Here is a 16,656-nt window from a genome sequence, read left to right on the forward strand (position 1 = left end):
ATTCAACACAAATTTCTCATACCCTTGGCTGCAATAAGAACTTGGAAGTGAACTTGGAAGTGAATTTTCAAAAAAAAAAAAAAAGGAAGATAAGAACTTGGAAGTTAAGGATCACTTGTAGGAAATTGTTGGAGATACAATATAGAAAAAATATCTTGATGTGGAGCTAGATAACCGGAAAAGGCTTTAATCCAAGGATTGGCTTGTATATTTTACTTCACAAGATATTGAACAGCTTTAGAAAGGAGGAAAAAGAGTGGGCTTAATACATTGGGATTGGCTCTTCTATTTTACTTCTTATAGAGTTTTGATTGGACAGTTTTTTGTGTTGGAGATCTTTGAGCTCGTTGTTTCCCTCTCCTTATGTCTTAGGGCCGACAACTAATATTCATGTATTCCTCTTTCTTCCTTTCTCAATCTCTCTTTCTTCATCTCTATTACTTTGTAAGTGTGGCTTTGTTGTCGGGGTGAGTGGTCTCAACTAGTTTGGGACAAAGGATTAGTTGAGTTGAGTTGAGTATATTTTGGGTTTCTGTTTTGTGGCCATCGTTTCATTTATTTGGTGCAACATAAGTTCAACACCGCTGATTATTACTGGGTGTGATTGTGAATGCTAGGTTTCTAATTATGCGAACATTTTCTCCCACTATTTGGTGCATTTTAACATCTGATTGTTTTGTTCTCTGGCTATGCACTTAAATTTGCAATTGCTACTCTTATGCATATACTTTCACTAGGAAATGTTTTTCTTGTATTGCCTTTTGTTTTAATTGTTATATATTCTTCATCTGGATCTTTTTCTCTGTAATTTGATGTGTAGAGCTAGTGAGGTGCTTCCTTCCATTGACGCAATGGAGTTTTGTAATCAAAACATTCTCGTTTGTGGAAGCGATTCTGCATACGGAGGTCCAGCTTTAGTGCAATTATGGGATATTGAAATGCCTCAAACTTGTCAATCTTTTCCTGCAAATGACTCCGTAAGTCTTTCTTGTGAATATTACAAAACTGAAGTATCCACGAATACTGACAGATGCTATTTATTCAGTTCATTACTTCTCTGAAAATAAATCCAGCTTGCAACACCATAATAACAGGTATTATTTTATGTTTTCTGTACCTGATCTGATCTCAACTTTATTGTTATCTTTTTTATTGTTCTTTGAAAATTGTGGTGGTCCTAATGGAATTTATTCTTTTTAAATTTATTGTATGTGTGTAAAGGTGCGGGGGACGGGACTGTTGGATTATTTGACATCAGGACCTGTGGTGGAATTTCTCGCCTCTCGGTGGGATCCAGTTATGAGGTAATTAGTCTACAAAACTGATCATTATAGGGATTGTGTGACATAGGCACATGTTACTTTCTTGTATTCCTCAAGTTGTGTATGTCTTTATGTATAGTTACTGGTCATGTGCACGTGCCAGTTATTGTCGGCAAAATGCTTTTGTGCATAGCTCGGAATCAATTCATTGGTTTTGGGTTAACTGCTTGTAATTTTTATGCAAGTTTTTGAGATTGATTTAAACCAATCACAAGATAACAAGTAATGTTGAAGAAAAATACAATAACATTTCGAAGTTGAAAACTAACAGTAAAATCCAAGGCACTCTTTAAACCTGAAGAACAAGGAAGAAGTACCTCCTCCAGGGTTGTTGGACTGCTAAACGGCCGAAAGTGAAGGTCCTCACGTGCAAAGATGTTGTGAAGAGGCTTCAGATGAAACCCCGTAGCAAGGAGGTATCAACAATGCATATTTCCGACATTGAAATCCTTCAATTCGCTGTTGTGAAAAGGGAACACCAACTAAATGGATGGAGAAGATGAATCGTTCCATGCTGTCTTACTGCAACAAGGGGATTGGAATGGCCCATAGCTCAAAGTTTTAAAGTCTATACACACACAAATATATATATATATATATATATATATATATATAGAGAGAAGTGTTTCTGCGCAGCTGCGTAGAGAGATATCTGCGCACTGCCATTAGCTTGTAATTGTCATATGTCAGTTGTATTTTCTTTGTAATTGTCATACTTTGTCACCCTTTTTTAGTAATTTTTCATTTAAAACTTACCATTTCTATCACAAATCTAATAAACCGTAATGATTACTATTTTTTTTTCTACTTTTCCTAGCAACATTTGCACCCATTTACTTCTTCCAATCGTTGCATCCGGACGGGCCACAAGCCGAGCAAGTGGAATCGGCGAAGGTGGCTAGCAAATTCCTGTAAAAGAAAAAAGGGAAATCTTATCGGCACTACTTATTTTGATGAGGGCACTCTTACTTTATTAAAAGTACGGTATGGACCGCAACATAGGATGATCCAAACCGTCCATTAGATGGGGCACAACCTTTTATTAAAAGTACGGTATGGACAGCAACATAGGATGATCCAAACCGTCCATTAGATGGGCCAAAACCCATATAGGTTGTGCCCCAAAAATCATTTCCGTAAGTTGATCCTAACCCTCGGATCTGAATGTTAGAGGGTTGATCCAACCACCTAACAATATTGAGGGTACCACCTTGCACTGTGAGATTGTCCATTTCTCTTCTTCTTGCCATCAATCACGGTTGCCATACAGGGGTGTGAATTTATTTTTCTCCTAAAAAAGCTAGTAAATTGGGACCTTCTTTTTCTATTGCATTACGAATCAAGATTTCGCACCTAGTATACTTAATCAATGTCCTTGAAATCAAGTAAAAATCACATTTTTTTGCAACGAATCCTGTGAACCCTTATTACATGGTAAAGATGATTTCGGACATTTCCAATGGATCATATATCTCATTGTATTTGTTTTGTTGATTTTAATCATCTTCTTTGTACTCCTGATTTTAAAAGAGAAGTGAAGATCTAACTAAATGTGAAAAACCTTATGAAATTTTCAATGAATGGTTTGAGTTGTGTTGCTGCTTATTCTCTTGAATGGTTCTGAAATACATGTTACTAGAGTTGAGGAATATGGTACAATGAATCGTCCACCTTGTAACTAGGCTCGAATTGCAGCAACACTAGTTTGTTTTTAATCAAATGGAGCCTTGTCAAATGGAATGCAAGTACACAAAATGGAGCCTTATGAATTTTCAGCCAGTGTAAATTTGGTGGCCAAAAACGTCCTTCCAGATAAAACCACTTAATCAACGTGTCTGGGACTGGGAGGAGTACCAAGAGATGTGGGATCTTATTTGTCAACAGACCACAATGTAAACTCTTTCTGTGTCAGCACTCAGGAGAGACAAGTAGCTTCGTCAAGGAGTCTAGCATTTAAAACAAAAGTGGAGACATGGAATCCATTTGAAGGAAAACAAAAACAAATAGATTAGAAACCCAAGTGAAGAAGAAATATAGATTAAAAGGAAAAATAGATTTAGGAAAAAAATGAAAAAAAAATAAATAGCTGAGCTTACCTGGTTTGGATCCTCGTGACTGGAGAAGACGATTGACGAAGGGGAAGAACCTATAACATTTCCCTTTTTTCTTTTACAGGAATTTGCTAGCCACCTTCGCCGATTCCACTTGCTCGGCTTGTGGCCCGTCCGGATGCAAAGATTGGAAGAAGTAAATGGGTGCAAATGTTGCTAGGAAAAGTAGAAAAAAAATAGTAATCATTACGGTTTATTAGAAAAAAAATAGTAATCATGACGGTTTATTAGATTTGTGATAGAAATGGTAAGTTTTAAATGAAAAATTACTAAAAAAGGGTGACAAAGTATGACAATTACAAGCTAATGGAATTGTGCGCAGATATCTCTCTACGCAGCATATATATATATATATATATATATATACATACAAGGTTTAAAATTTCGATTTCGGTACCGGTTTCGGACTTCCGAAATTTCAACCGAAATTCCGAAATTTTGGACCGAAATTTGCTAAATGGCGAAATTTCTAATTTCACCAAATACCGGTTTCGGTCCCCACCTTAGTTATAAATTTCGTTCCGGCCGGAATTCCCTGTTCCGGTCGGAACGGTCTAGAAAGGCCGGAAAAAATTACTAAAATGCCATTAAGGCCGTTGGGGAGTGTATTTTACAGATTTGCCATCGTTTTATGACCGTTTTATAGTTGTTGGGAGGGCATTTTCGTCTTTTTCCAAATAAATTCGAAAAAAAATTAAAAAAATCCAAAAAATTACATAAATTCATTTATGGCTGTTGGGGAGTGTATTTTACACATTTGCCCTCATTTTGTGACCGTTTTATAGTTGCTAGGAGGGCATTTTTCGTCTTTTTGCAAAAAAATTGAAAAAAATAAAATAAAACTCTCAAAAATTACAAAAATGCCATTATAGCTGTTGGGGATTTTTTTTTACACTTCTACCCTCATTTTATGACCGTTTTATAGTTGTTGGGAGGGCATTTTGCGTCATTTTCACCCCAAAAGCTATAAATAGCCATATAACCATTGTTTTTTCACAACTCATTTCCTCTTCAAATCTTCTCCTACAACTACAACTTTTTTATCTCCTACACTACACTACATACAACTACATCTACTTCTCCTACAACAACAAAGATCATCTCAAAGGCTTTTAAACCAATTCCACTACAAGCTCAAGAAGATCAAAGGCTTTTTTTATCTCCTACAACAACAAGCTCTACTATACTAAAGACAAGGGCTTCTCTTCTACAACCTAAGTCTTCTTCAACTTATTCTCTCATCCAAAAGGCGTAAGGAAAGTTAAAGCTTTATTTGATTTAATTTCCTTTCATTCCCTATTCTCTTTCTCTCCATTTCAACTTAAAAAATGAGTTTTTCTGGAGTAGCCTCATCTATTGGTTCCGCACCCGCTAGATCGGATGATCCGGCATGGGCTTATGGCCTAGTAATTCCGGGTCAAAAAAACTGTGTTAAATGCACCTTTTGTGAAAAACTCATAAAGGCTAGAGGTATAACCCGGTTTAAAGAACATCTAGCGGGTGTTCCTGGCGATGTAGCGGCATGTAAAAAAGTCAATGCCGATGTAAAATGGAGAATGTCACAAATGTTAGGCGAAATGAGAAAAGAAAGGGCTAGGAAAAGTGTATCAAGGGCAGAGGTGGGTAGTTTTTATGCCGCACCAGAAGAAGAAGATGTGGAGAAGGGGGAGGGGGATGAGGACGACGAACCGATGGGACCACCTCAGCCTAAGAATAAGGGGAAAGCAGTTGTTGTAGGACCGAGTGGGGCAAAGAGGAAAAAGAAGGGTCTTGTAGGGGGGTTAAGAGATTTCTTTGCACCACGAACAACCCCTGGATCCCAGCCAAGCATTAAGAGTGCTTTAGCAACAAAAGAAACACTTGATTGGGCAAATATGGCAGTTGGCATGCTTTGCTATGATGCCAACCTGCCTTTCAATGTTGCTAATACACCATATTGGCAGCCAATGTTTGATGCCATAAATGCAGTAGGCTCAGGTTATAAAGCGCCTTCTTTTCACGATTTACAGGGGGGGGGGGGTATTGAAGAAAACTGTAGAAGATGTAAACAACTACTTGGGGGAAGTTAAGAATTCATGAAAAACTAGTGGCTGTAGCATTATGGCCGATGGATGGACAGACACCAAACAATGTGCCTTAATTAACTTTTTGGTGTACTGTCCTAAAGGAGTAGTTTTCCTTAAATCTGTTAATGCATCTGGCGTAGTGAAGAATGCTGAGGCATTGTTTGCAATTTTTGATGAGATTGTTTGGAGGTAGGTCCGGAAAATGTGGTGCAGTTTATAACTGATAGTGAGCCAAGTTATAAAGTTGCTGGGAAGAAGTTAGAAATCAAATATGCCACATTCTTTTGGACTCCGTGTGCAGCCCATTGTTTAGACTTGATTTTAGAGCACTTGGGCAAACCAGATGTGTTTCCTCTCATAGGAAGCACAATTGACAGGGCTCGGAAGATTACGAGGTTTATCTACAACCACGCAGCTCTATTGAACTTGATGAGACAGAAATTGACGGGTGGGAAGGACTTCTGTCGTCCTGCGTGGACTAGATTTGCTACCAATTTCATTAGTATACAAAGTCTGGTGCTTCATAGGAAAGCCCTACAACAGATGTTCGTGTCTGATGAGTATGCTGCTAGTAGGTACATTTGACATGGATTGAGTGAAGAGATCGTGAGTACAAAGTTGGATAAACAATTTTGAGACAACTGCAAGCATATTCTAAACATCAGCGAGCCATTGGTGAGGGTGCTGCGTTTGGTAGACCGGCAAGACAAACCAGCAATGGGTTACATATATGAGGCCATGGATAGGGCCAAAGAAAACATCAAGGCTAGGCTAAAGAACAAGAAGTCAGATTATGCTCCCCTCTGGAGGATTATTGACCAAAGATGGGACAAACAGCTTCACAGTTTCATCCATGCAGCGGGATATTTTCTTAACCCTGCTCTCTTTTTCAGTCCTACATTCTCCAAGCATCATGAATTCACCCGAGGTTTGATTGAATGTATTAATCGACTAGTACCTGATGAAGTTACACAAGACACCATCACCAGTCAGATTGAGAACTATCGGGAGTCCACTGGCATGTTTGCAATGAAGATGGCAATCCGCAACCGAGGCAGATTGGGACCAGGTATATTGGTTTGTTCATTTAATTAAGTATATTTTATTTAAAATTTCCACAGGTAAATGCTTAACTATTATTGTTTACTTTACAGTTGCATGGTGGAACCAGTTTGGAAATGACGTCCCGGACTTACAGAGTTTTGACGTCAGAATTCTCAACCAAACCTGTAGTGCTACTGGATGTGAAAGGAACTGGAGCACTTTCGAGCACATCCACTCGGCAAAAAGAAACAGGTTGGAGCACCAGAGGTTGAATGACTTGGTATTTGTCCATTTCAACCTCAAGTTTCGAGAAAGGTATGCTACTCAATTGAATTGGAATTAATTTTCTCATATTTCACCACGTGCCTTTAAATTTTAAGTATTACTTACTAATTTATGTTGGACATTCTTTTCAGGGACTTAAACAGAAGATCTTCTACCACTAGCGACCCACTGAGTATAGATCACCTAGATGTTATGATGGATTGGGTTGCGGAAGATGAAGATGTCATTCTGACACCAGACGACATTGGATGGGAAAATATTGAAGCGCCTTCGAGAGTTGATACCGCCGCCGCCGAGGACGATGACGCAAACCTTAAGGACACTCCTCCAAGAGGTGGTGGTGACGACGATGATGAGGGCTACCCGTCGGTTGAGTATGCTGATCCTCAACCAGATTCACCACCATTTTGATTTAGATTTAGAGATGATATGAGATGTGGCTGGCATTATGTATTTGGCTTTTGTTCTTCTATGTTCTACTTTTTTATGTCTTAGTTGTATTAAACTTTGGTTTTTAAGTAATAAAGATGTCTTTTAGTTCATTTAAGTGTTTCTTATATTTTTCTAACAATTTCTAATTTTTTGGATTTTTTTTCATATTTTTAACAATTTTTTTCGACCCGAACGGAAAGTTTCGACCGGAACGCCGAACGAAACGGCCGAAACACCGGAACGGCGACCGGAACGGAATTTATAACTAAGGTCCCGAAATTTAAAACCATATATATATATATATATGAGAAAACGGTTCCTACACATGTGTAGATAAGTTATCTACACACTAGCTTAAAATACAGTGGGGGCCACATTATTTGGGTGATCCAAACCATTCATTTTTAAGGCCCTCACATAGATAGGGTGTCCACAAAAAATCAGATCCATAGGATCATCCTAACCATTCGAACTGTGGAGGCAAAAAATGGACTAATTTGTAAAGGTTTAAAGACATCCATTTTACCTCCACAAATCGTAGGGTTGGGATGATCCTATGGATCTGATTTTTTGTAGACACCCTATCTATGTGAGGGCCTTTAAAATGGGTGGCTTGGATCACCCAAACAATGTGGGCCCCCACTGTATTTTAAGCTAGTGTGTAGAGAACTCTCTACACATATGTGTAGGAACCGTTTTCTCTCTCTCTCTCTCTCTCTTTCTATATATATATATATATATATATATATATATATATATATATATACACTAGTAAAAAACCCCGTGCGATGCACGGGCCGCAAAGAACTGTACGGACCACATCATAGGTTGATCCAAACCGTCCATGTGATGGAACACAACATCAGTAGGTTGTGCCCGTAAAATCATTTCCATAGGCTGATCCTAGCCCTCCAATCTATAGAGGTTTTCATAATCTGTTGTTCGTCTGAAGGTACCCAGAATTTGTAAATATTTTTACAGGTGTACGGAATTCGTAATATCCTCAAAAAATTAATAAGGAAAAGTAGTTTTTTTCGTAATTGGCATATTTTGATACCTCTTCTTTGTAGTTTTTTCCGTAATTGTCATGTCCAAGTACCCATTGTCCGTAATTTCCCTCCCAAACTTTACTACGTAATGATTATTATTGTTAGCTTCTTTCTTTACGTATTCCCTCCCAACCTTTCAAGAAATAGTATTTCTGTGCAGTTTTTCATCACATCTAATAAGACAAATCTCTGAATACATACAATTGCAAATGATGGGCGAGACATAGCGTTTGGAGAAGGTGGCTAGTGAACATTCATACCTTTTTTACCCTCACATAGATAGTATGTACAGATATGTGGGGAGGGCAAAAAACGGTAAAAATCATCCATATTGACGTGTTAAATGGACAAAATTCTCTCCTTTTCTCTTCTGCTATATAGTAGTAGATATATATAAATGGGAGAAACTCAATAACATTAGACTGCACAACAGGGTTTTCAGCCTAACGTGCATCGGAGTTAATAAGAGTGTGTTCTGTAAGCCTATCAAATCACTCAATTATTGTGCTTGCATGTGCATTATGTTAGAATTGGTGCCCATGTGAAAGCTCTTTGGCATTTCTTGCTTACAGTCCTAATTTGAAAGACAACGAGAAACTACATGATGGAATACTGTATAGGTGGGTTTTTATTTTTTTGAATGGTAGCAGAGTTTCATTAAAGGCAAAGGGAGGACCAAGATGGTCAACCCCACAAAAAATACAATAGCAAACTAAATACAGACATATTAAAGTACAGGCAGAGAAAAAATAAATCAAGGGGGAAGATAATTGAACATCTCTAGCCCCTCCTTTTCTATCCCCTTCCTCGCTAGGTTTTCCGCCGCGCTATTGGAAGACCTTTTGACATGATTAAAGAAAATTGAAGACCCCCCCAATCGGTTTTGGATCTCATAAAAAAACTAAGTGAATCTCTATTCTCTAAGGAGGAACACGGGAACCTCTTAGCCAACGGATGACATTGAGGGATCTCCCTCCACTACCACCCCATCCAAGCTATATCTGTCCAAGCACTTAATACCTTGATGGACTGCTCGAACCTCCGCCTCACTTACATCAACAACTCCAATGGGCCCTACAAAAGCCCATAAAACCACCCCTCCAGTGTCTCTAAGAACTCCTCCAATTCCTTCTGGGCCTGGGTTCCCCAAGCTTGTCCTATCAAAATTAAACTTCAAGGAGACTAGAGCAGGGGGTACCTAATTTCGCACAACCACACTACACTTTGCTATACTAAAGCAGATCTCCCTCCATTCATTCCATAGGTAAAAGGCTGAAACAAACTTAAAGGAAGGGGGTGATTTCACCCAGGCTATTGTTAGGGCTATTACTTTCATGAACAAGAATGAACAGGATTTAGAGACACCTTCAAAGACCCTATCATTACGTCCTTTCCAAAGCCCCCACAAAGATGCTGGAAGACAAACACTCCATAGAATCTTGCCTTTCACCTTAAGAGATCTAAAAGCATAGAGGGGAATACCTAACACATTCCAAATCTACATAGGATGCTACTCCACACTTCCCAGGCCAACCTGCAATGAATGAAAATATGGTCAACCGATTCCCCTGCCATGATACAAAGTGCACAATGGTCTACTATCAACCGTCTGAATCCAACCAAGCAAAGCGGCCCAACCAAAGGTACATACTCTTGGAGGCGCTTGGATCGTCCACACTCTAGCAATTTTAGGGAGCACATGACAAGGCACAAGCTGATTGTAGAAAGCTGCCCAACCAAAGGTATATACTCTGGAAGGCGCTTGGATCATGCACACTCTAGCAATTATAGGTGGTTGCAAGAATGGATCATCAATTCATCCTATAAAGCGTGAACTCCATAGTAGGTGGGTCATGGCATCTCGTCCAATAGGAAAATTCATTATTTACCGTGTTAACTAATGGTGTTTATTACTCATTAGTCTTGACGTGTGGATAGAGTTTCCTAAAGTGGATCAGGTTCACTTCAATTTTTGTTTTCATTTTCCCTGTTGTGAATTAGTTGTTTTTTGTTGCTATGTAGCCTAAAAATGCCAAATTTGTGGGTCAAGACTCAGTACTCGGGAATCACTATATTTTTTATTTACTTGCTAGTTTAAGATATTCAAAACATCTTTGTAATCGTTTAATGGGAGATGTCAATGAGAAGTAAACACTGTCTAGTAGTTGAGCTTTACTTCAATTCATTCATCAATGAAACATGTATCCTTTGTTCGCACTGTTCCAAAGTATTCACTCAAACACCCGCACAGACATGTACACTAAAACAATGATTGGCTCAAAGCACCACTCTTTATTGGTGTCTCAGGGCCAAGCATATGAAGGATTGGCCTGGGCTTCACTATCAAATTATTGACAATCATACCCAAGGTCATGTTTTTTTCTGCAGAGTTTTTTGTACTTCCACGCGGATTTTAATTGGTTTCTAATTATGTTTCAGGTGACATCTGTTTCATTTAGCAGTTGTGGTACATATTTTCAAGCTTCAGGTACATCAAATAACACGTTCATATGGGATACAAGATTTATGCCAATGAATCATGGGCAGATGCCTTTAGAAAAACCTCTTCCGATTAATGATTCGAGGTCAATGAGGCCTCTGCACTGTTTGAGCCATGGAAAGCAAATGCCAACAGCAGAGCACACTGGTCAACTTCCGGGGTGAGTGTGTGAATACAATCTAGCTGCACTTATTTAAGAAGAAAATTTACGATGACAAACTATAAATAAAAACTTTTTTTTCTTGATCTTGAAGCTTCTAATCTAAGTTATTTCCCCTGTACATGTCTACTCGCCGATATAAGTAGATTACTATATATGAGTCTGTTTTCTTTCAAATGTCAGATTTTGTATGAAATTTAGTGAATGTTTCAGTCTGAAAAATGTATTATTTTTATGCACTTGGGAGTTTGAAGTGCTTTTATCTTTCATTTCGTTTTTTTCCATTCGTTACCATCACTTTCAACATGCAATTTCTCTCTCTCTCTCTCTCTCTCTCTATATATATATATATATATATATATATATATATATATATATATATATATAGGTGTTTCTGAGCGGCCCCTCATATAAGCTTATATGAGGTGACGGCTAGAAACACAGTGGGCCCACATCTTTTTGGTGATCCAAACCATTCATTTCATAGGCCCTGACATAGTTAGGTGTGAACAAAAAATCAGCTGCATAGGATAATCCCAACCTTTCGAACTGTGGAGGTGAAAAGTGGAAAAATTTGGGCAAATTTATAACTGCCCATTTTCATCTCCCCAGTTCGAAGGGTTGGGATGATCCTATGGAGCTGACTTTTTGGGCACACCCTATCTATGTTAGGGCCTATCAAATGAATGGTTTTGATCACCCCAAAAATGTGGGCCCACATGAGTTTCTAGCCGTCACCTCATATAAGTGAGTATGAGGGGCCACTCATACTCACTTTTCCCCATATATATATATATAACTGTCCATGGTATGTATAACCTTAGGGCCTGTTTGGTTGACAGGAAAGTGGTGGAAAGGAAAACTTTTTTTTTTCCAAGTTTTCAGCACTTTCCTTTGGTTGGTTGCACAATGAAAGCCTTTCCAGGATGGAAAGACCCTTCCATCTGGAAGGAAAATACCCATTTTTGGTCCTAAAGTTTCCCAACTTAACCCCTGGATGCATCTTTCCTTTCCTCTTGGAAACAAATGTTGGGCATCATCTGCACATGTGGGGTCCATTGGTTTTTGGTCATTATTATATGACTTATTACGATGTATGCGGGCCCATTGGTTTTTGGCATGAGCAACTTCTTCATAGCCCTACTAGTAGACATTGATCTCTCTCTCTCTCTCTCTCTCTCTCTCTCTCTCTCTCTCTCTATATATATATATATATATATATATATATATATATATATATATATATATATATATATATATATATAAGGATTTGCTAGGGTCCACCGCAAAAGGCGTTTCTCGGAAGGCCTGTTGTGTGAGAGAGCAGCCACCTCATGAATACTGACAAAATCTGTTGGAAAGTGAGCCTATGTGGCTGCTCTCTCATGCGACAGACCTTCCGAGAAATGCCTTTTGCGATGGACCCTAGCAAATCCCACACACACAGATATATATATGAGGAAAGTGTTTCTAGTCGGTCGGCTAGAGAACCTTCTCTAGTCCGCCGACCAAAAACACAGTGGGCCCATATTGTTTGGATGATCCAAAGCATTCATTTGATGGGCTCTGGCATAGATAGGGTGTGCCCCAAAAATCAGCTCCATAGGATCATCCTAGCCCTTCGATTTGTGGAGGTTAAAAATGGACAGTGGAGGTTAAAAACACAGTGAGCCCACGCTGTTTTGATGATCCAAAGCATTCATTTGATGGGCCCTGACATAGATAGGATGTGCCTAAAAAATCATATATATAATGCGTGTGTGAAACATGAAGGACCTTCTTCTTGATTTCATACCCATATCTCTAACAGTACTCACACTCTCACATCGTGGCATACTTTTCTTAATGTTTCATATTTAAGTCCCCCTGCCAGGAATCACAGAATTCCAATTTCTTATTATTTTGTGGTGAATCTATGTGTTTCATATATGAAAGGTGTAAGATAGCCATTTTGAAATCATATATTGTTGGGTCCCATCATTTTGATTAGATAAGGAAATGTGTTGTCTTTGGTTTATATGGTTGCCTTATTCTTTAAAATTTCATTGTCGAGCCTTGTTGATGAGCGTGACCAAGGTGTTACTATTTCTTGTTTTTGTTTTATATGGCCGCCTCATTCTTTAAAATTTTATCATTGTCCAGCCATGTTGATGAGGGTGACCAAGGTGTAAATGATGCTCGTTGGCTTCACAGAGAGCCAGTTTTGGTCACTGTGAGTGGTGATGGGAGGTAAGGATGTGCAAGGTTTAAAATTTCAGTTTTGGACATAGCCGAAACCGCAAGGTTTAAAATTTTAGTTTCGGACAGAGCCGAAACCGTAATTTCGGCCGAAATACCGAAATTCGGTAAGAAAACAGATTTCATTATTGTACCGAAAATTCGGTATTTTCGACCGAAATTTTGGAAAAAAAAGTTTTAAAAATTACATTTTCCTGAAATTTCAGAAATTTCGGCCGAAATTGACATTGGCTGAAATTTCGGATTTAGGTGGGTTCAGTGCTGGTGTCAGTCCCAACCGAAATTTCGGTATTTTGGCCGAAATTTAAAACCATGAGGATGTGTTCCTGCTTTGATTTTTATTCCTTGTTTGTGAGAAATTGATTGGTCTCAATTAATCTGGACATGTGCAGTATAGCCATGTGGGATGTCACCTTAGGTCAGCCATGTGTCAGGCATTTGAGCAGCCATACTCGATGTGCTAACACTGTATGTCAGCAATTTCTTCTAAGTTCCTAATGGTTGCGATAAATTCATCTGATCATCCTTTTTCATGTACGTTATTTGATGACGATGGATGATGTATTTAACTGAAAAGTGCAAATTGCAGGTGGCTGTGGCTCCGAATGATGAATATTTATGCAGCGGAGGGGATGATCAGAAAGTTGTATGTTCCTTTATCCTCTTAAGACATAGATATATACATATCTTGTGCATGGAGACAATTATTTGTACCAGTGTTGAAAATTCAAAAAAGTTGTGAGATCATATTATTGGTAATTTAAACAATTAATAATATATGGTCACTATGGAAGATTGGAATTCTTAGAAACTGTACCCTTATGCTTCGTTTGGTTGCACAAAAGCTCGGCAGCCATCGGAATTTGGTTTGGATTTGGCATGCCATTCCATGTTTGGTTGCCAAAATAGCATTGGACTCCCTTGGATGTCTCCCATGTAATAATTACTTGTGTAATTATGTGGATTCCTTGTCCCCTCTAAAAGCAAATCCTTCCAAAACTAAAGAATTTTGGTTGAATTTTCTAGGGAATGATGCTCTCTCTTTCTCTCTCTTCCATCTCTCTTTCCTCTATCCCTATATTGGTAATGACACCCCTACTTATTCGCCTACTTTCTGAGGATATGCCATGCAACCAAACACTGCTTCACTATTTTCCGAGGTAATTCTAGACAAATCAAAATGCCCGTCTCTTCCCATTTGACTTCTTTTGACTTCATATTCCACTACTTTCCGAGCCACCCCGAGCAACCAAACGGAGGATTAGGGTGTGAGGCCCACTCTCTGGTGAGGGTAAAGAGGGGGCACTCACAGTAGCACAGGCGGGTGAATTTACCATAGTTTTAAAACTCCCCCGCATCATCATGGACTCCCCCAAGTCGATTCCCCTTTACCTTGGCCTCGTTCCGCATTTTGCCCCCACGTTCCACGTTTTGCCCTACGGAGTCAATAAAAACTCCTTCGACCTTCCCGAATTACGACCGCGTCAACCGAGAACTCAGCCGGGTCAACCGAGAAGATAAATCCTGCCGGTAGAATAGTTTGTGTTGTGAAAGTAGTGTTGAGTTTGGTGCTCACCAGATAGGCTGTGCTAGAAAATTATGTCAGTAATAATTAGGAGTGGTGGTGGTGCTTGAATATTTATGTTGCTAACATGACACAAGGAGCATTAATTATGTATAATCCTAATTGTTGGTGGATGTGTTTCTTTAAGTCTAGCTCTATCTTTTGCTAACTCGATATTCAAAGCATTAGTTTAACGGTGGAGGATCATGGCTTTTATTTTTCTCTAGCTCCTTATTTTTCTACTATGATGGACGGAAAATTGATCTTTTATCTCCTTGTTGAGGGTTATGTTTCTATATCAAGTTGTGTCTTTCCCAAAGTTAACTTTAATGAATTCTCACCCGCACATGTATACTTGTGCACAACACGCACCCACCCACGCACACGCACGGATACACATACGCACATGCTCAAAGCAATATCCATGTCGTTTTGTAGACGGTTAATGCTAGATCATGTCATTACCATTTGCACGCCCAGAATTTCCTTGTTGACTTTTTTTCACCAAAATTGACAGGTTTTCTAATTTGGGGTTGACAGGTTCTGTATCATAACTTAAGGGGAAGGACACATGCAAAATGGCGTCTTACACACCCATTGTCTGAGACAGATTGAGCATGGATTGAATTTGGTAAACTTCTTTCTCCAATAATCAAATGAGTTGTCGTCAGTTACAGCTCAACGCAGCATATACAGTAGTTAGAAAATATGCAGTCACAAAATGATTTTGTTCTAATTCACAATAAGATATTTTCAAATATTTCTTAAGGTACCCAACAGGGCCTTTGTTGTAGATGTAATTACATTGGTATTCTAAAACTGAAATAATGAGAAGCTGTATTTATTTGTTTAGCTCTTCTATTAATTCCCAAATAACAATATTTCTCTCCCTGTACTGTGAATTTTGCGACCAAGGAAGACAAATAAAAATAAAATTAAGGTTTCATATAGATACTCGTATGACTAATTGAAGAATCAAGGAGATGATGGGCTCGAAAATGTTGGGGAGATATGTCAAGCTATATCCTCTTTAAGGCAAGACACATCATTGTACCGTGCATGCATATTTTGTCCTTGTGCTTTCTTATATTCCTTAATGAATGATATGCCTTCGGAGGCAGAGTTTATACTTTGTAAACCTTTGTGTTGGATCCCCATAGAAAGCCTCCTGTTTCAAGATATAGCACTGCCAAAACTCCCATTTATGCTTCTGTCCGAAAGGCGGCGATTGCTTGCGCCCGGCCTTTATCCAAATAGATTCTCTTGTTCGGCTACCACCTGACCCTGCATTCTCTTCTTTTCCTGTCGAAGAGACCACCCTCATCAGTGTAAGCAAACAAAGAAAAAGAAGGTAATAGTGGTACAACTATTATTTCTGTTTTCCAAAAAAAAAATAAAGAAACACTAAAGTGCACCCATTTGTTGAGAGTTGGTATCTATGACTGCAAAGGAATGAAGTGACCTGATTGCCACGTACAATGCAGCTGGGTGTCCCAAGTGATGAAAAGGGGCGCATTTATCATTTCCCTAAGGTTTTAAATTTTGGCGGCAGATCGCTCCAGTAGCTGATGGAACTCATCGTACACAAGCTAAATGTAAGGTGGAAATTGGACAATGGACATGATGGCCCCTGGACTACCAAAAAGTCCCAAATCAGATCTCTCATGCAACAGCCAGCATTGAAATGCCTTTCCTCGAAAATTCCTAGCAAATCCCATATGACGCGGTTGACTTCTGCATGAGAGAACAGCCACACAGGCTCACTTTTCAGCAGATTTTGTCTTATTCATTTAATTCATCTGAGGTGGCTATTCTTTCATGCAAAAGTCAGTTGTGAAATGGCTTTCCGCGCAATTCCATAGTATAGATAAGAATGAGAAAATGA

At 38.8% G+C, this 16,656-nt stretch overlaps 2 protein-coding genes across 8 annotated transcripts in view; both read left to right on the top strand.

The window, feature by feature from the left end:
• The window catches only part of LOC143862640 (uncharacterized), a 59,027-nt gene extending 43,404 nt beyond the window's left edge, over window positions 1-15,623 (top strand). For all 7 annotated transcript variants that reach the window (XM_077373702.1, XM_077373704.1, XM_077373705.1 and 4 more), the window contains 8 exons: window positions 821-977; window positions 1,046-1,094; window positions 1,222-1,304; window positions 10,749-10,969; window positions 13,112-13,198; window positions 13,600-13,675; window positions 13,797-13,853; window positions 15,312-15,623. In XM_077373702.1, the coding sequence (XP_077229817.1) occupies window positions 821-977; window positions 1,046-1,094; window positions 1,222-1,304; window positions 10,749-10,969; window positions 13,112-13,198; window positions 13,600-13,675; window positions 13,797-13,853; window positions 15,312-15,386 (805 nt within the window). In that variant the 3' untranslated portion in view covers window positions 15,387-15,623. The remainder of the gene's footprint in view (window positions 1-820; window positions 978-1,045; window positions 1,095-1,221; window positions 1,305-10,748; window positions 10,970-13,111; window positions 13,199-13,599; window positions 13,676-13,796; window positions 13,854-15,311) is intronic.
• LOC143862362 (uncharacterized) lies at window positions 4,136-7,328 on the top strand. The gene is made up of 3 exons (XM_077373397.1): window positions 4,136-6,568; window positions 6,654-6,858; window positions 6,960-7,328. The coding sequence occupies exons 1-3, from the start codon at window positions 6,217-6,219 to the stop codon at window positions 7,237-7,239; spliced, it is 837 nt and encodes a 278-aa protein (XP_077229512.1). The 5' UTR covers window positions 4,136-6,216; the 3' UTR covers window positions 7,240-7,328.
• Window positions 15,624-16,656: the final 1,033 nt, after the last annotated feature.

Source organism: Tasmannia lanceolata, unplaced genomic scaffold (assembly GCF_043159265.1).
Source record: "Tasmannia lanceolata isolate RefF3 unplaced genomic scaffold, GAP_Taslan_0.1 ptg000037l, whole genome shotgun sequence".
NCBI classification, from domain to species: Eukaryota; Viridiplantae; Streptophyta; class Magnoliopsida; order Canellales; family Winteraceae; genus Tasmannia; species Tasmannia lanceolata.